This window comes from Martes martes, assembly GCF_963455335.1.
Source record: "Martes martes genome assembly, chromosome: 15".
In the NCBI taxonomy this organism is placed as follows: domain Eukaryota; kingdom Metazoa; phylum Chordata; class Mammalia; order Carnivora; family Mustelidae; genus Martes; species Martes martes.
Genome location: NC_137903.1, coordinates 39128412 through 39147631, shown reverse-complemented (window position 1 = coordinate 39147631; position 19220 = coordinate 39128412). Strand labels below are relative to the sequence as shown.

Here is a 19220-nt window from a genome sequence, read left to right as displayed (position 1 = left end):
TCCGGTCGTCTCTTCTCTGATGGGCGGATTTGAGGACTCACAGTGCACGAGAACCGGGGAGGAGTGCAGGAGGTGCGGGGGTTGAGGCGGACATTCTGGGGGCAGACCGGGAGGTTTCCAGTGACCTCCTCCTCTCTGTGTGCGGCTCTCCTTCCCTGTTGTAAATAGGGCATTTTCTATTGTGAAGTGAGAGCTCTGCTACGTCTATTTTGTGTCAGTGGAATGACCTTGGAAGGGATCACCAAACAGCCAAAGCTGTAGCGGGAACCCAATCAGATAGCTATTTCTTTTTCTTTCTTTCTTCCTTTCTTTCTTTTTTATTTTTTAAAAATATTTTATTTATTTATTTGACAGACAGAGATCACAAGTAGGCAGAAAGGCAGGCAGAGAGAGAGAGAGAGGGAAGCAGGCTCTCCACTGAGCAGAGAGCCCAATTCAGAGCTCGATTCTAGGACCCTGGGATCATGACCTGAGCCGAAGGCAAAGGCTTTAACCCACTAAGCCACCCAGGTGTCCCCAGATAGCTTTTCAATAGCAATTTTGTGGCCCACAGACAGGAGGACACTAACAGTAAAGCACTCCCGTGGGTTCAGAGGTCTGAGAGGTAAGTGGAAAAAAATACAAGTGTAGATTAAGAGCCTGTTAGAAGGTGGGGGAGGGTCAGTCAAGTACGCTCCAGACTAGGAAGACTTTAATTCGGGGTGACTTACTGTCAGGGGGACCCATAGAGGGATGATCCTGACCGTATGCAGCTGTTCTCCACAAAACCCAGGACTCAAGCCTCAGCTTTTATAGAAGGAGGGGCCTGTGGTGAGGTCACAGGGTAGTTATCTAGATTGGGGCCCCCTGTGCACGGGTCATGCCTACTAGTTATCTAGAGTGAGGCCACCTGTGCACTGAGGTGAGCCCATGGAGGCCCCAGGTGGAGCCAGTGTTCCCAGGGATCCTGCAGAGCAGATGAAGCATGACACCCAGTCTGTGAGTCAGTGAGGACACACATTGTTGGAACCCTAGGATGTGGGCAATGGGGCTGTCACCTCACAGGTCTTTGGAGATGTTGCTATCTTGGTTACTCTAATCAGGGTTCAAGGCATCCTGTGAGTGTTGCCAACAAGAATCAATTCATGTTGTGGTTTCCATTTGTTTTGGTTTATTTGCTTGGGTTTTTCCCAACCTTAAGCACCCTGAGAAGGACGATGCACACATCCTGCACAGGGACGTCCCTGGTCCCTGCTTGGCATCTCTCAATGTGGAGAAGACTTAGAAGCTGGTGTAGACAAGACTAATGGAATCAGAATCACAGTAACGATAGTTTTGTGTTGAGGAATCTGTACGTGTTGGTGTTTTCAATATTTGTAATATTTAAGAGATTTGGGGCTCTTAAAACCCCAAAAGGTCAGCTTTGGGACTCCAGCTTAAAATAGATAATTGAGAAATTGGTTTGAATTTATGATTTTGGGGGCACCAGGATGGCTCAGTTGGATAAGCGTTTGCATTTGGCTCAGGTCATGATCTTAGGGTCCTGGGATCGAGTCCCACATTGGGCTCCCTGCTCAGTGGGAGCCTGCTTCCCCCTCTCCTCCCTGCTCATGGTCTCTCTTTTGCTATCTCTGTCTCTCTCTCTCTCTCAAATAAATAAATAAATAAAAACATGAGAGAGTTTAAGATCCAGCATATTTAATTATTAGATTTACAAGACTTATTAAAAGACTCGAGGGGCACCTGGGTGGCTCAGTGGGTTAAAGCCTCTGCCTTCGGTTCAGGTCATGATCCTGGGGTCCTGAGATCGAGCCCCGCCTGGGGCTCTCTGCTCTGTGGAGAGCCTGCTTCCTCCTCTCTCTCCCTGCCTGCCTCTCTGCCTACTTGTGATCTCTGCCTGTCAAATAAATAAATAAAATCTTTAAAAAAAAAACCAACTGTTTAAAAGACTCGAGAAGATTTGGCAGTCAGCTGGCTGAAGTATATTAACTTTATAACAAATGTTAGCATATTTGAAAGTATTTAAGTTTGTAGATGGAACCAAACACTATTCAAAGACCTCTTAAAAATGCTTGTTAATACCCACCACCAGGCTCACAAGGAGGGCACAGACTGCATGAAGGCCTGGGTGTGGTGCATAAACAATGAATCTTGGGACACTGAAAAAAATAAAATAAATTAAGATGTTAAAAAAAATGCTTGTTAAAATCTGTTAGACTTGCAAATTGGAAAACGAGATCTTTAAGCCAAACTTACTTAAGGAACTCGTATTCTGAGCATAACCCTACCAAGTACTATTGTGATTTCTAATTTAAACTTGATGAACCCAAGACAAAAGACTGAATTGGCACCCCCAAGTCTGTGAAGTCAAGTGGCGGAACTGGGATTTGAACCCAGAGCCAGAGAGGAAGGAAGAGAGGCGGAGCCTGCATGTGTCACTGTGTTCTGAGCAGGTCTGAGGGAGCAGAGCAGGAACACACTTGGCTGCCGAGCTCACACCAGGTAGTCGTGGCCTTGACACATATGACCTTATCTTAGTTAAAGGCTGACGAGCCTGGAGAGTCTGGGTGACCTCTGTGAGACCACGTGAGCCTCAGGATGGCCTCGATGGGCAGACAGGTGTTGTCTCTATGTACAGATAAGCAGAGGAAGGGTACCGAGGCAGGGTGACTAGGAGAGGGATCAGCCCCACAGGCCTCTAAGGGCACAGCCAACCCCTCTTGACCCTGCTGTCCTCTTACTTATTATGACGGGTATCTTTCTCCGTCTTAGAGAAATAAATGGGGCATTTCACACCGAAACAAATTCAGTTTAAAGATGCCACTCACTAGGTAGAGTACAACCACTCATTCCACAAGGGTTTACTGAGGACGCCTTCCATGCTTGGTAATTGTATTTTTGTGTGTGTGTATTTTGTGTGTGCGCGTGCGCGCATGCGTGTATGCTCCCTTGTGTCTCTGTGCTTCTGTGTCATTTGGGGAATTTCGTCTCTATATTTTTAGACTGTATTTTACGTTTTATGCTTTATTTTATTTTAAGATTTTATTTATTTATTTGACAGAGATCACAAGTAGGCAGAGAGGCAGGCAGAGAGAGGGGGGGAGGCAGGCTCCCCGCTGAGCAGAGAGCCCGATGTGGGGCTCGATCCCAGGTCCCTGAGATCATGACCAGAGCTGAAAGCAGAGGCTTTAACCCACTGAGCCACCCAGGCGCCCCTACGCTGTATTTTAGACTTAACCGTAAGGGTGGCATTGTAGCTCTTCAAGTTATAAAATATTCACTGAATATTTAATTCTTCCCTGTGACTATTTAATGATTTCCAACCACACATTTCTCCCCGTGAGTGCTTACCTGATCATGAGGCTGGCAATGGCTGTAGCTCTTGGTTCCATGGCGGTGAGATTGTTGATGAACTTCTGGCCCTGGATCTCCCTGTAGCCTCGGCTGGCCTCAGGGTGCAGCCCTAAGAGCTCCGGAGGGTCGTCGTCGGGTAAGGACTGGATGATGTCTATGCAGTCCCCGATGCCCGCAGATCCGGGCATTGGCTGATGCACCTGGAAATTTAAGCCCTTTTGTTAGTTTGTGCCCAGAGCGATGCCTATTCTCCGTAATGCGTGAAGACACTATTTCCCATACACTGTATACAGAAGGCTCTTGTTAGTTCTAGGTGGCATACTCTAGACACTTCTGTCAAAAGCGACGTCGGGGATGACTGCATTTGTAGAGTGTAGTTGTGTTGCTCTGCTCAGTAACTTTCTTGTCGGGAAATGAAACTTGAAAGGCTAGGCTGCCTCTCGCTGCCCGCTGCCTCCATGGGCCATACCCACAGCGGACGCCATCACACCTCCACACACCATTTTACTGTGCCAAGACCTATAGAAGGAACGCGACATCCGGCTGAAGCATCATTCTGACCACTCGGGAGGTGGGGTATGGACAAAATGGGGGGAGATGGCCAGAAAGGGCAAAATTCCAGTTATAAAATAAATAATACAATGTTTAAAAAATGACAAGCTCCTTAATGCGCGCAGGAGAGCTCATCCTTCCTGTCCTCGGTGGCGTCTCCCCGAGACTCACTGTGACGGTTCTGCTCTCAGAGTCAGGCTAACTGGGAGGACTTGCGCCCATTTAGTGATGGGGATGAACGTGACTCTCTCGGGCTGCTTCGAGTCTGTCCCTGAGAAACACGAGCCGCCTTCTCCTCTCCGGGCCATGCAGCCGGCTTCTATGCGACAGAACACGGAGCGGAGGGGACGGCTAGTGACTGAGGACCCGCTCGTACATGGTGCTGCAGCCTTGTTTTTCTTGGGTGGCTCGGTTTCTGGGTGAGGCCAGCGGAGCTACCTTGATCCTGACACCCCCATTGATGGTGGTCCAGGAGCCACCCCCCCTGCTGCTCCCCCTGGGGGGCCCGAATGTGGAGGCACTGAGGCCACTGGCCATCAGTCCCGTGAGTGGCTTGGAAGGGCTTCCCCCCCCACCCCCCACCCCAGTGAAGCCCTTACGAGCGCAACCCCAGCTGATGCCTTGGGCGTAACTCCCCGGGGACCCTGTGCCACCAAGACACAGCTGAGCTGCCTGGGACACATGCTGGTGCACCTTTTTTGGAGAAGAAACTCACGGAGTTCAAAAATGAACTGTGTCAGCGTGGTCTGAAAGGGAGCAAAGAGGATGTCAGAGAGCAGTTCGGGTGTAGAAAGGAAGCTGCCGAAGAACCCGGTCAACTAAAAAAATGGACCCCTTTCTATGGAAGTGGAAGGATGGCACCGAGGGCAGAGCCAAGAGCCTGGGGCTTGGGGACAGGGACCTCTGGGTGCTCCCAGAAAGTGAAACTGGTTCCCAGGCCCAGAGCTGGTGACCTTCACCCAAGAGGACTGCAAAATGTCTGGGGACTGGAGGCCACTGTGTGCCTTCCGTCAGAGTTTCTCCAAAGGGACATGTCTACAGAGGCACAGGGGTTTGCACAGGGGAGGTGATAGAAGACAGGAAGGGGGACAACCGGTATAAATCAGGATAATTGAGGGAACAGAGGTCATGTCCAGGTCTTCTCTGGCCTCGAGAGGACAGATGGCTAGATGAAATGTTAACTGCTAGAGGAATGCTAAATCATTTCTCTGAGACTGGACGTTAACAGGGGCGCCTGGGTGGTTCAGTGGGTTAAGTGGCTGCCTTTGGCTCAGGTCATGATCCCAGAGTCTTGGGATTGAGTCCCACATCGGGCTCCCTGCTTAGTGGGGAGCCTGCCTCTCCCTCTCCCTCTGCCTGCTGCTCCCCCTGCTTGTGCTCTCTCTCTCTCTCAAACGAATCAATAAAATCTTTAAAAAAAGTACTGGACGTTAATAAAAGGCACTGAAAGTGAACACGAAAATTTCTTCAGAGGCAGATTTTAAAGAATGCAACCATACTTTGGTGAGCGAGCACAGTAAGGGAATATGTTCTCTCACCTCATCGCTGGAGAAGCTGAAGTCGGCTCTCAGCACGTTCGGATTACAGAATCTGTAGAGAAGTGTGTTCAGACATCGCCTGTCCCACGTGTCAGTCACCTGGCCACCGTAAACCACTTCCCCAATCAGGTAGCGCAGCGTCGGCCATGAGATACTGGACCGTGTCCTCAGGGCGTTTTCCAAAATCTTGATGGAGACCTTCAGAAAATCCGCCAGTTTTTATTATTTCAGATTGTGTTTGCAGCTCATGGGGGTGTTTTAACACAAAATCATCAATTCTCAGCCACATGTTTGCTCTTTGAAAACACAGTTGACCTGTGAACAGCAATGCGCTTGAATTGTGGGTCCCCCCATAGGTGGGTGTCTTCAGTCCCGTGAGTGTATTTTCTGTTCCTATGATTTTCTCAGTAACATTTTCTCTTCTCAGGCTGATTTTATTATAAGAAAACAGCATGTTATACGTACAACACACAAAATACGTGTTAATCAGCTGTTGTCGATGTTACCGGTGAAGACTTCAGGTCGACAGTCAGGTATTGGTTACGTTTGGGGGGAGTCGAAAGTTACACGTGGGTTTTTAACCACAAAGGGGGTCGTGTCCCTGATCCCCGCATTTCAAGGATCAATTGTATAGCAAGAGGAATAAAAACACTAGGATATACATTTTCATCCATTAATTCCTTTTTGTTGTTGGACAAACAGTGAATTCTTGAATTAAAATTATTTTGAATAGACAAGACCAGCTGGTGGTGCTTAATTCAGAGGCACATCAGGGTAAACAAGGGAATGTGAGTGTCCTCCTACCCCTGCTCTTGCTATCAGACCCCCCCCACCCCGCCGTGGCCCCTGCCGTGCCCTGTTTCTTGGGTCCCCTGTGCACAGACTCCATGTGGCATAAGGGAATCGCATTCCTCCTCCCCTCCCCTTCCCTCCCCTCTGCCCTCTCTCTGTCTCTGCTACCAGCACTCCCTCCCCTCCCTCTCATTTGTTTTCCTTTCTTCCAAAAATTCGAGGTTAGCATACACCCGCCATGCACCTGGACGGTGGATCTCTGTTATACAGTTTTCTTCTTATTCCCTCATCATTAGTATGAATGAGTATGATTGTACATCGTTGGTATGAATTATGTCCTCTTTGTCCTGCATTGACTAGAGCTTTTAAGGCAATGCTGAAGGTCAATGTTAAGAATGGGCATCCCTGTCTGTTTTTTTTAAATTCTGGATTTTAATAAAAATAAGTTCAGTGTTAGCTATTTAAAATGATATTTGCTGCAGTTTTTTGGTGGTCTTTTCCATATTTAAGTGGTCCCTTTTAATCCTGTATTTTGGAATAAAAGACTTTTCTGCATCTTACTGATGTGATCATGTAAAGTGAGTTACGGATTTCCAGATCTTGAGCCATTGTTGGAATAAACCCTACTTGGTTGTAGAGTATTAATCTTTTGATTCATTGCTAAATCCTATTAATAATTTATATAGAATTTTTACATAGAGTCTAAGTAATATTAGCCTATTTTCTATGCATATTATTTTTATCAGGTATTACATTTATGGTTTCATAAAATGAATTGGGGAGATTGCCATCTTTTTCTAAGATTTGGAACAGCTTAAATAATATTAATATCTCAGTTTCTTAAAGTCCAGAGGAAACTAAGCCATGAAACCATTTCATTCTGGTGTTATTTGCAATGTTTGATAATTCATGTTTTCCCAGAAATCACTGGGTTCATATAGCTTTTCAAACTTTATCTGTCTTATTGAAAACCAATTTCTGGATTTATTTCTAATTTCTATTGTTTTTGTATATTAATTTATTACTATTAAACATTATTTTCTTTATTTTAGTTACTTTTATTATTTTTTCTAATTTCTTAAGATGAATATTAATTTCCTGCCTTTCTTAATAATGAAGATATAAACCATAAACCATAAACCATAGTTTATTTTTTTCTGAGCATATTTTTGTACTGTTGTATCTTTTCGGTATGAAGGAATTCCATATCCTTTGTGTTTGAGATATTTTGTGATTTTCCTTTTAATATCCTCTTTGAGAAAAGAATTATCTAGAGGCATGTTTCTTAATTTCCAACTTTAGATTTTTGGGGCCAAGTTTTACTATTTATTAGACTGCCATCAGAGAACATGGCCCATAATTATAGATTTTCCTTTGTGGCCACGTTCCTGGTTGAGTTTTCCAAGAGTTCCTTAGACGCGTGAAAGAAACATGTACCGTCTGCTAGAGGGTTGTTAGGTTTTCCATCCCTGTTAATCAAGTCTGTTGATATGATTCTCGCATTGGTCTCCCTTTTGCTTTTTAGAGCGAATTCTGAAACAGGTTTTTGAAACTCCAACAACAATTACACTGAAATACATACATATGTAATGTACACGTGTGTGTATGTGTGTGTCTATACACACACACGTGGGAGTACTCACGCTACCGCAGGCTACTGTCTGACAAATATCGAGACCACCCAGTGTTAAGTGTATAAGTGAGACCACCAGAGTTCGAATCCGGCCCGTTCCAGCAACTTCCTCAGCCTCCCTGTACCTCAATGGTAAAATGCGGATAATACCACCCCCCCTTTGTAGGGTTGCTGTGAGGCTTAGGTTAATCAGTCCCTAAACCACTTAAAACCCTGCCCAAGGACACTCGCTATAGAAGTTAACTCTTTTCATGACTGTTGTATCTTCACAAATTTTCTCTCTTTCTGGTGCTTTTTCAGATTAAATTCCATCTTGTCTGATAGGAACACTGTCATTCTTGCTTTGTTGCTCCTGTTTTTAGTTTCTTGGTTGTTTTAGGCTGTCTTCATCAATTTAAATGTTTTTCATACAAGTTGCACGTGTCTCTTAACGACGGAGCGCAGTCCATTTATGTTCCGACTACCGCCTCATTACATTCCTTCCATAGGACTGTGCTACTGTTCATTGTACTTGGTTGTTTCTCTCCCTCCTTATTTTTGATAGTTTGACCAGACTATTTCCCTTTTTCTGCTTTGCTAAATTAGACGTCAGAGTGTTTCCATTACAAGCAACATTTCCTTTCCTTGAATTCCTATTAAAATAACATTTCTTTTTTCCAAATGTAAAGAAGACATCAATGATCTCCCCACCCCCTGTGGAAGCATCTATGTTCCCATTTCTTCATCTGCCCTCCCAGCCACTGCTCCTTCCTGTCCTCACAGGGACTCCTCCCTGCACCACTAGCTCCTCCTCCCCCACCTCTAGGTTCTGCTGAGACAAGTTAGTATTTTTAGCTTAAGACGATTAGAGGAATTTTTCTGATAGTAGAGTACTCCTTTTAAATAATCTGTATTTAGGGGCACCTGGGTGGCTCAGTCAATTAAGTGTCTGCCTTTGCTCAGGTCATGATCCCAGAGCCCCAGGACTGAGCCCCGAGTTGGGCTCCTTGCTCAGTGGGGAGCCTGCTTCTCCCTCTCCCACTGCTCCTTCTCTTTTCTCTCTCTTGCTCTCTCTCAAACAAATGAATAAAATATTTTTTAAAATAATAAAAACTGCAAAATCTGGAAAAAGAGTGAGCATGTATTTTTTCCGTGTCCCACTGCAGCAGTGTCTGACACGCTCTTCCAAGGATTATGGAATTTTCCAGGAGCACCTGCTTTCGTTTTGATTAGAGCCCGTAAAGTTCGGTCAGAGTAGGTGCTAACTTACAGCAGACTGAGAGCCCTGCATGTGATTCTTTCTGAAAGGAAGATGAATTTTGTCCCAGAGAAACACAGACGCTGTCTGACTCACGAAGCAACTTACAAACCAAAGGCACATTTTTATTGCTTGCAGCGCACTTATGATTTTGGGATTTAACTCAGCAATCGTATTTCGTTACAATTTCTCTCAGTATTTACAAATATTTCTGCTTGCCTATATTTTTTTAAAACTCGGTTTTACCATCCTGCTGGTCCTTGTGTCAATAAGTTGAAAAAAAAAACCTACTTGTGATACGTGCTCACTTAAAAGAATCACGTGCGTGAAATATGTTATGTGTGTGTGTGCGTGTAGGCGCGTGAAATGTCTATGTCCTTATGGCTCTGACCGTTTTCTGTTCCACTGCTTATGTTCTTTCTCTCTCTGGCCCCTGGATCTTAGTAGAGAGGTTGTTTTCCTTGGTTTTGTCAGCGGGGTTCAGGTCCCGGTTTGGGGGCGCTTCCAGTGGCCAGAGCCCCACGTGCGGTGGAGGGTCCGCTGATGCTAAGCAAGCCCTGGGCGCTGGCACAGCACGGGTCAGACCACCAGTCCCCCGAGCAAACCCCAAGTTGCCTGACCACCAGCTGGCCAGAGGGGACTCCCCCGAGTGGGAGGAGCCGTGTCCAAACTCAACTTCCCAGGGAACCAGAAGTCCCCACTTCCTTCCTGAGGGGGGTTGTGCATAGATCTTGCTCCCCATGAAGTTCCGAACTGGAACCTCTAGACGGCCAGACATCTTGGCATCCACCCAAGCTCTCCCACTGGCAAGGCTGCTCTCACACCTGCCACACAAAGAGGGGGAAGGCAGGAAGGGAAGGGTGCCTCTCTGGACATCAAGGCCATGATGTCACCAGCTGCTTCTGGTCAAGCCCCTCTGCACGACGCCAGGGGAAGGGCACCATCCGTGTCCCTCTGCATGATGCCAGAGAAAGGAAGCATCTGTGCCCCTCTGCACAATGCCAGGGGACAGGCACTATCCGTGCCCCTCTGCACAATGCCAGGGGACAGGCACTATCCGTGCCCCTCTGCACAATGCCAGGGGACAGGCACTATCCGTGCCCCTCTGCACAATGCCAGGGGACAGGAACTATCCGTGCCCCTCTGCACAATGCCAGGGGACAGGCACTATCCGTGCCCCTCTGCACAATGCCAGGGGACAGGCACTATCCGTGCCCCTCTGCACAATGCCAGGGGACAGGCACTATCCGTGCCCCTCTGCACAATGCAAGGGGACAGGCACCAACCGTGCCCCTCTGCACAATGCCAGGGGAAGGGGACCATCCGTGCCCCTCTCCACAATGCCAGAGAAAGGGCAGCATCTGTGCTCCTCTGCACAATGGCAGGGGATGGGCACCATCCGTTCCCCTTTGCACAATGCCAGGGGAAGGCAGTATCCGTGCCCCTCTGCACGATGCCAGGGGAAGGCAGTATCCCGAGAATTCCAGTCCATACCAAATGCTGCCAATGGTACTGACCCAAGCTCTTTGCATGACAAAGTGTCCACTAACACCGGCCATCCCAGTCCTACCATTCACTCGCCTCACAGATGGTTTAGGATGTATTTCTTAAAAAAACCACCTGCAAGGGAAATGAGTTATATATATACACAGAGATGCAATCATACTTTCAATCTGTTATAACTAATTTTATTAATTGATCCTATAAATGTGACTGTCTCTAAATCAATAATAGGAATTCTTACAGGGTTTTGACATATGTTACCCAGGTGCCTTCCAGAAAGTTAGTAATAATTCCCAGCAGCAGTATAAGACAGCATCTGCTTCTCTGCGTTTTTGTTGGTTTGTTTTAGCCACTGGAATAGGGAAAGATGGTATCTCATTTTAATGAGATTTTAAGGAGCGTTTCCTTGATTACTATATTTGTCCGGCTTCTCTGGAGACCAGCATGATACACACACGCAGAGATTTTTTACTCTTCAGACTTGGCTCATGTAATTACAGAAGCTGGCAAATGTCAAGACCTGCGTCTGGCAGCAGGAGACCCAGGAGAGCCCACGGTGTCCTTCCCGCCTGAAGGTAGGCAGGCTCAAGACCTAGAAAGTGCCAGTGTTTCAGTTCCAGTCCAAATGCCAGAAGAAGCCAATCTTTCGGTTTGAAGCATTCAGGCAGGAGGGTTTCCTTTTAGTTCTGGCCAGTCCTTCCACTGACTGATTGGATGAGGCCCACCACATTAGAGAGAATCTACTGATTTATGAATCTCATCCAGAAAAACTCTCACAGACATCCTCAAAATAATGCTTGACCAAACATCTGGGGACTTTGTGGCCCAGTCAAGTGGACACATAAAATTAACGTTGCAGTTACTAATGAAATGGAATAAATTTACATAATCTTACTGCCTTTTTGTATTTACATTGCAAATTGCCTAACCATGTTCTTTGCCCATTGGGGTATTTATCTTTCTCTTACTAAATTTATAAAAGATTTATAAAAATCTTTATAAGATTTATAAAAAGATTTATAAAAAGATTCATAAAAAGATTTATAAAAAGATTTATACAAGATTTATAAAATTTATAAAAGATCCCCATATAATTGGCATATTAGCCACTGCATAATGTACGCCACAGGTATTTTGTTAGCTTCTGATTAAGCTCTGAGTGCGGTTTGGACAAAGTGTGCTTGGGCTCTTGTTCCTTGGCGGACACCCCGAGCGCAGTTGTTCCAGGTCATGCCATGGCTGGGTGCACAAACATGCACTCACACATCCCTGGAGAGGCAGCTGAGCATGCAGAGAGCTGTGACGTCTCAAGGGGCTCTAGGAGAGGCGGGAATGTCCTGCCCAGGGTGGGTCTCTGCGGCAGATACCCACAGGCAGCATCAAGATTTTGCTCAGGAAATTTTTTGGTGTCTGCTCTAACCTGGGGAAAATTTAGGTGGGAGTCACCACCTGTTTACGTTGGCTGTAAAAAAACACCTGGCAATGTCAAGAAGATGGAAGGTTCTAGATAGAGAACAGTGAAGAAAGACAGTAAGCTATGCATGTTCCTCACAGTGTGTCAGTGCCTGCTCCTACTTTCAATGACTAAGGTAGAAACAGCAGACACATTTGCAGGGTTTCTGTGTGTCAAACGTTGTCCTGAAACCCTCGCCTGTGCTAGCCAGTCTGCCTCTTAGGGAAGTCCTTTGAAGTAGGCACCAGCGGCCACCCTCCCTTCCCCCATTCTGCTTTTTCTCTTTTTTGGCCAAGAGAACAAAGAGGCCTCATGAGAGCCCAAGAGCTCATTAGCTCGCCCACCAGATTAAATGCTTGTACATCCGTGGGTGGGGGGCTGTGATCTGTTTCCAGAAAAGCTGTCTTCCCTGTCCAGGCTTCTCTGCATCAGCCTGTGTTACCGGTCACAGAGTTCATTTTCTTAGCACCATGAAAATACTCAGTATCTGTGTGGACAGACACCAGGCGATTTGCATCCTATTGTGATGTATTTATTATTATTTATTTGGAAGATATCATACTTACCCACAAGTCCGAAGAACTAAATTTATAAGCAATATTCCAGCCCAATGTTCCGTAATTCTTTCTTTCACTGACCACAGCATTGAAAAAACACAAGCTGAACAGAAGTTTTTTCCACGACGGTCCACAGTCAGGTTTTTCAAATATCTGTTCTGTTATCTCTCCGTTCCCACCATATCCAAAGGTCTGAAGTAAGTTACTTTTCAGTCCCTGGGGATTTTCCACTGCGATCTTTAAAGGGGAGATGAGCAAAGACAGCAGGTGAGCGGGGCGCGGATCGAGGGCACGGCTCAGGGGCGGGCTAAGAGTGCAACTGCTGGCAAGAGTCAGGGGCCGGGAAAAACTCTTGTGTTACTCTGTTCTCATCTGAAAGTTTCTCTTAAAGGATTGTACCAGATTTCCTATTGTTCCAACTCAGATCTTAAAATGAAACATTTAACACTGTCATTAAAAACACTCCTTCCTGTTTGCTCCAAGTCTAGCCTTCTGGAGAGTTTGACAGTGAAGAGCTATTGTCGTCAAAACTCTTGGTTTTGTGGCCCAGGACTGTGCAGCCTTCATGGGGCAGCAGACGGGAAGGTGGGGGTGGGGAGTTGCAGGGGGGTGGCGGGGACTGGTGCCCAGGCACAGGAGACTGGGAACCCATGGAGCCGGCAGAACAAGCTCCTCAGCACCGATATTGACAAGGAAAATGATGAACTTGGGGTCCTACCCAGTTGTTCTACTTGCGTTAAAACTCCCTTTGCTTGACTTCCTAACCAGGAGACTTGCAGTGAGGAGGGGCAGAGGTGAGGTGGGGAGGAGACTCAGCTGGAGGCGGCTTTTCAGAGTGTGGCTGTTAACTCTGAAACTGTAAAAGGTTTGAAATGTTCCCTTCCTTGCACATTTTACACATATGCACGCACACACGTACACACACACATATCCATACATAAAAACCATGTGGGTGTGTATACAGGATGCATGGGTGTGTGTGTCCGTGAACAGGACGTTTCTGGATCAAGGACTGGAGCTCACAGCGCTCCCCGTGCTCTGATCCCCACGGGGCGGCAGGGGAGCCACATGCACCCCAGGTGTGTGTACAGCGGGGCTGAAACTTGGTGCTTCTAGAGAATGGCTTACAGAGCAGCCCCTTCTCCCAGAGACAGAGACGTTTGTTCTGGAATGCCAACAGATGCTCTCTGGGGAGAGAGGAGGAAGTTCCTGGGCTTCCACAGTCCCTGGCGTGTCAAGCAGAAGGCTCTGAGGACGCAGACATGTGGCTGTGCCAAATGCCCGGTAGAGCAGATGTTCTCTCCCTTCCCAGGCATGTCTGCCTGTCCAGAGCCGGCAATGCCGACTGCCGGCCATGCTTTCCGCGGAAGCCCTGACTGCGGACACGAGAACACGGTCACTGAGTCTCCTTCCCTGAGGTCACGACTGATTCTTTGGAGACTCCTGCTTGTGTCTCCCAAAGTTAAAATCTGCGCAGCCCCATGAGGGACGACGGATGAAGGGGGACGCAGGAGAGGGCCCGGGGCCATGAGAAGAGGGGAGAGAAAGACACAGAGAAAATGTCATCTTGGGGAAGAAAGTTGCTACTATCTGAAGTGAAGCTGTGTTTTGCTCATTTGAGCAGTGGACCTGCTTGAGGTGAAATGTTCCTTCCTGGGAGCTCTAGCTCTGGCCCTCCCTGTCACCCTTCAGTCCTTTGTCCCCAACACCTGCTTTCAACCTGCTTCCTGCCAGAGCCTTTCCAGAAATTACGCTGTGGAATGGTTGAGGGAGCAGAGACAGGAAAAAGCTCGAAAGAAGGGTGAGAAAAGAACACAGATCATATGTCTGGTTTATAACTTTTGGGACCAGGAAGCACTCTTGTTCAAGAGAACTTCCGTCAAGTTGTGAATCGCTTGAAAGCAGGGATCTCATCTACTGTCTTAGTGTCCTTCCTGGCCCGCTGTGCAGGGCGAGCACGGAATAGAAGGTGAGCATGCTAGAGTCCGCACTCCCTTTGTAATTTGGATTTATGAATGTAAAATAATTTACACTCAAACAGTGCTCCTCAGTCAATGTCAAAATATCTTCTACTCAGTCCTTACCTTCAAACTCTTCTGAAGAATCGGAACTGGGAAAGAACCGTCCAAATTTGAGCTTAACCACAGCCTGAACTCAGGGTCTATTGTCACATCTGGGCTATTAAATCTGCAAAATACAGAATTTATAAATATTTTAGCATAAGAATTTAAAAAAATAAGATTTTATTTGAGAGAAAGAGAGAGAATCTGAGCAGGGGGAGGGGCAGAGGGAGAGGGAGAAGCAGACCCCTGCTGAGCAGGAAGCCAGATGAGGGGCTTGAACCCAGGACCCTGAGATCATGACCTGAGCTGAAGGCAGAGGCTTAACCGACTGAGACACCCAGGTGCCCCAGTGTAAAAAAATTTAAGCCAAACAAACATGTTTTAGGAATCCTAGAATCTCAGTGTCTGAAGTGACCTAGAGCTTGTGGCAATGACCATCTATAGGTCCTATTAGTCCACCGACGGCCTTTCCCGCTGCAGAGAAATTTCCATAAGACCCAGTAATTCCCAGTTTTGAAAAGCGGTTTTTCCATCTATAAACACAAAAGTGATATTAGACACTCATTGCAAAAAAACCTTGGAAAAATGACAAATTAAGAACAAAATGAAATATTCCATGGGTCAAATCTTAAACTGAACCTGAAAATAAATGATGGTGGTAACAGAGAACATTCCACTGAATAAAGCAAGAATCCGTGACTGATACAAACAGACCAGTGAATAAATGGGGGGGGGACAGAAGGGGGGAGGAAAGCCCCTTCCTTAGGGTAGGACATCATTTGATAAATTTAGAGAGAACCGTGGAGTTGGAAAGGCACCATTTGGCAAATAACAGAGTCCCAGTTCAGTCAAACATTCTCAGTGGCTGCTACGACTGGTGGGTGAAAGGTTGAGACGTTTGCCTGCTCGGAAAACCCTACAGGGGCCGATGCCACTTTGGCCAAACGAGCAAAGTTATCACCAGCAGTGGGATAGACGGACATTGTGTGCCTCTCAGTACGATGTAGCAAGGAGGACACAACATCTCTTCCGTGGCATTCCTGCCACACTGGCCTCACCATCGTGGAACCAAGGGGAAACAGCGGACAAACCCAAACAGATGGACATTTCACAAAGTAACCAGCTCGCGCTTTTCACAAAAACGTCCAAGTTATGAGAGACAAAGACTGAGGAACATTTCTAGAATAAAGAGGATTTAAGAGACCGACAACTGAATGCAATGAGAAATCCTGAATTGGAACTTGGACCAGAACTTTTTTTCTTTTTTTGCAGTATAAGTTATGCTTGGGTCAATAGGCCAGATAAGCTAAGTCCTGAGGGTTAATCAGTAAGGCGCTCAAGCCTGCAGGGTCAGGTGACATCAGCTCCGCAATTCACTATCAGTGATCCGGAGAAAGTTACACAGGAACAAGTGAGCAGGAAAGGCAGGCCTGGCTAGTGTTAACTGTGGGGAAGCGGAGGTGATGGGTTTAGGACAATCTTTGTGTTATTCTTGCAGCTTTTCTGCATGTCTGAAATTATTTTTGTAAAACATGCAAAACTGAAACAGTAAAAGCAAACAAAGAAACCCGGCACAACAAAAAACCCAAATGCAGAATTAAACAGGAAAACAAAAATAATCTAAAATCTCAGTAACTAGGTTTAAGTAAACTTTTTTTCCTTTTCTGTCTCTCGTCTCTCTTCTTTAAAGATTTATTTATTTATTTTAAAGAAAGAGAGAGCACGAGCAGGGATGTGGGGCAGAGGGAGAGTCTCAAGCCGAGCCTGACAGGGGGCTTAATGTCATGACGCTGAGATCACGGCCTGAGCCGAAATTATTAGTTGGCCGCTCAACGGCTCCCTCTCTTCTTCTTTAAATAAAAATATTATGCTGCACGTGCTGTGGGTAACCTGCTGTTTTTCCTCTTAGCAATATGTTGTGAATGTATTTCCTTAACTCTTAAATGTAAGAAATTTGCTTCACATTTCTCTCTCCCACAGTAGGCTGCTGGGTGATAGTCTTAAACATTTACAGGCTTGATTTGATAAAGAAGTATGAATTGTTCTTAACTGTACTCTGATTATAAAGAATGCTTTTTAAAAAAACACATTGTTAATTACCCTTACAAAGTCTCTGAAATCCTGTTCTGAAGGATGTTCCTCCAGTTTCTTTAGAAAGCTACATCACTATCTGCCACTCTTTTTTTTTTTTTTTTAAGATTTTATTTATTTGGGGCGTCTGGGTGGCTCAGTGGGTTGGAGCCTCTGCCTTCGGCTCGGGTGATGATCCCAGGGTCCTGGGATCGAGCCCCGCGTCGGGCTCTCTGCTAGGCAGGGAGCCTGCTTCCCTTCTTCTCTCTGCCTACTTGTGGTCTTTCTCTCTGTCAAAAAAATAAATAAAATCTTAAAAAAAAAAAAGATTTTATTTATTTGACAGACAGAGACCACAAGTAGGCAGAGAGGCAGGCAAAGAGAGAGGAGGAAGCAGGCTCCCTGCTGAGCAGAGAGCCCGATGCGGGGCTCGATCCCAGGACTCCGGGATCATGACCTGAGCCGAAGGCAGAGGCTTAACCCACTGAGCCACCCAGGTGCCCCGCTGTTGGCCACTCTTGTTACTGATACAATGTGTCTGGTCCACAGCCAGTCCCTCAACTCTAGAATGATTCTTGGCAAATAGGCCGGTGTCCTAGAGACAGTTTGTGAATGATCAGTGACTGAAGGACCTGGTAGAAGTGGTGCCGTCTTCCGAAGTTACCACTATTGAAGCCATACAACCAGGAAGAGCAGAAATGCAAAGCTGGAGAGAAAACTCCAGAACACAACTGGTTACGACTTTACTAATACACAGCGTTGCTGGGGCGCCTGGGTGGTTCAGTTGGTTGAGCCTCAGCGTCTTGGTTTCCGCCCAGGTCGCGATCTCGGGGTCGTGAGGTTGAGCCCTGCGTGGGATTCTTTCCCCTCCCTCTCCCTCTTTCTCTGCTCCTCCCCTGGCTCCTGCGTGCTCACTCTCAGATAAGTAAATAGAATCTTAAAAAAAAAAAAAAAGAAACATTGCTAATTCTTCCCTCAAAGTGATAGCAATCGACTTGCAACCTCTCCCACTGCCAAGAAGAAGGCTGAGCCTCAGAAAGTTTCTGCCCGAGCGGACAAGCCTTTGGCAGAGGCAGCTCGGGAAGGTCAGAGCGAGTATGAACTGAAGCCATAAAATAAACAGCCGCTGGAAGGAGGGGTGTGAGCTCCTACATTCTGCTCTTCAGAGTCATGGAGAATATTAAAAACTATCATTTAGATCCACAGGTCCGGACGGCTGTGTGGCCGAGACGGGTTCATCTGTGGAGAGGGAGGGTTTGAGAAGGAGATGAAGGAAGTGAAGAAGGCGATGGAGAGTAAAACCCAGAGAGGCTTTGTTTTCCCTAAAAAAACTGAGGTATTTCTTAGTGCAGTTCTAAAGATCCTGGAGAAAAGAGAACCTGCACAAGAAAGCTCAGCTTCCTGAGCGGCCCGGCACATTACTTAACCTTCGCTTAACGTGGCCGTTCCATCACACCTCACCATTCTGATCGTTAATCGAATCCCTTATAAATAATGTAAAGCTCTTACGATTCGATGAGAGTGCACAGCCTTGGCATAAACGACGCTGCGAGGTGACAGTTCTGCAGGAAGACCCACTGTGCGGCTCTGGGGAGCGACTTCATGATGATCTCCTCTGCCTTTGCAGCCTGGCCGTGGCCCAGGGAGATAATGGTCACGTGACTTTTTCCTCCTTTTAACTCTCGTGCAAATTTCAGGACAGTGTTGGTGAGGTCAGTCCCTGCACAGCAACATGGAAACATATACGTAATTATAACCTCATTTTATTCCCTCTTGAAAACATACTGATTGATTGATTGAATGTGTGTGGAGCCCAATGCAGGGCTTGAACCCACAACCCTGATATTAAGAACTGATCTGAAATCAAGATCAAGATTTGTTAACTGGTTTAAAACTTCCTTTCTTCCATTGTATTGTTTAGAGAGTGGACGTGAGGGCTGGAGCCCTGGCAGCCATTCTCGGCCATGTCTTCAGGAAATGGACAGCAGCTACAATGAGTGTGTCAGGTCCAGAGAAGTCGCTTTACATAAAAGGTTATAGAGGAGGAAGCCTCTGCATGGATGCACTTTCAGGAAGTTTTATTGCCCAATAGAATCAAAGTTTGAATACGGTGAATTCTAAAGACATATCTGATTTAGAGATGACAAAGAACAGAAGAAAACAAAATATTTTGCTTAGGGTCTGTGGGACAAAGACAAGGGAAAAGCATTTGGAGTTTTGAGGGACACGAGGCCTGGGCTGGCAGGGCCACCTTCTGATGGTGGGTTATATATATATATGTTTTCAGGAGCCAACAGATTAAAGCAGTTAATAAATACAAGGGCCATCCCAACTTTCAGATCAATAATACATGTTTAAGAGATATCTTCTGCACAGAAAATTAGCATGGATAAGTTTTTCCATGGCTATGAATCTGGAAAATGTTATTCTTCTTTGTTCTTTCACATTTTCAGAAATGTTCAGTCTTAATATAATTTTAAGTTTTAACC

General features: G+C 46.3%; 1 protein-coding gene across 1 annotated transcript in view; it reads right to left on the bottom strand.

Moving 5' to 3' along the window:
• The window catches only part of DNAH14 (dynein axonemal heavy chain 14), a gene marked incomplete at both ends in the record, with an annotated part of 406864 nt that overhangs the window by 20234 nt on the left and 367410 nt on the right, over positions 1 to 19220 (bottom strand). Inside the window, 6 exons of the mRNA XM_080824495.1 lie at positions 3331 to 3533; positions 4485 to 4631; positions 5424 to 5621; positions 12608 to 12835; positions 14683 to 14785; positions 18241 to 18451. Coding sequence (XP_080680621.1) covers positions 3331 to 3533; positions 4485 to 4631; positions 5424 to 5621; positions 12608 to 12835; positions 14683 to 14785; positions 18241 to 18451 — 1090 coding nt within the window. The remainder of the gene's footprint in view (positions 1 to 3330; positions 3534 to 4484; positions 4632 to 5423; positions 5622 to 12607; positions 12836 to 14682; positions 14786 to 18240; positions 18452 to 19220) is intronic.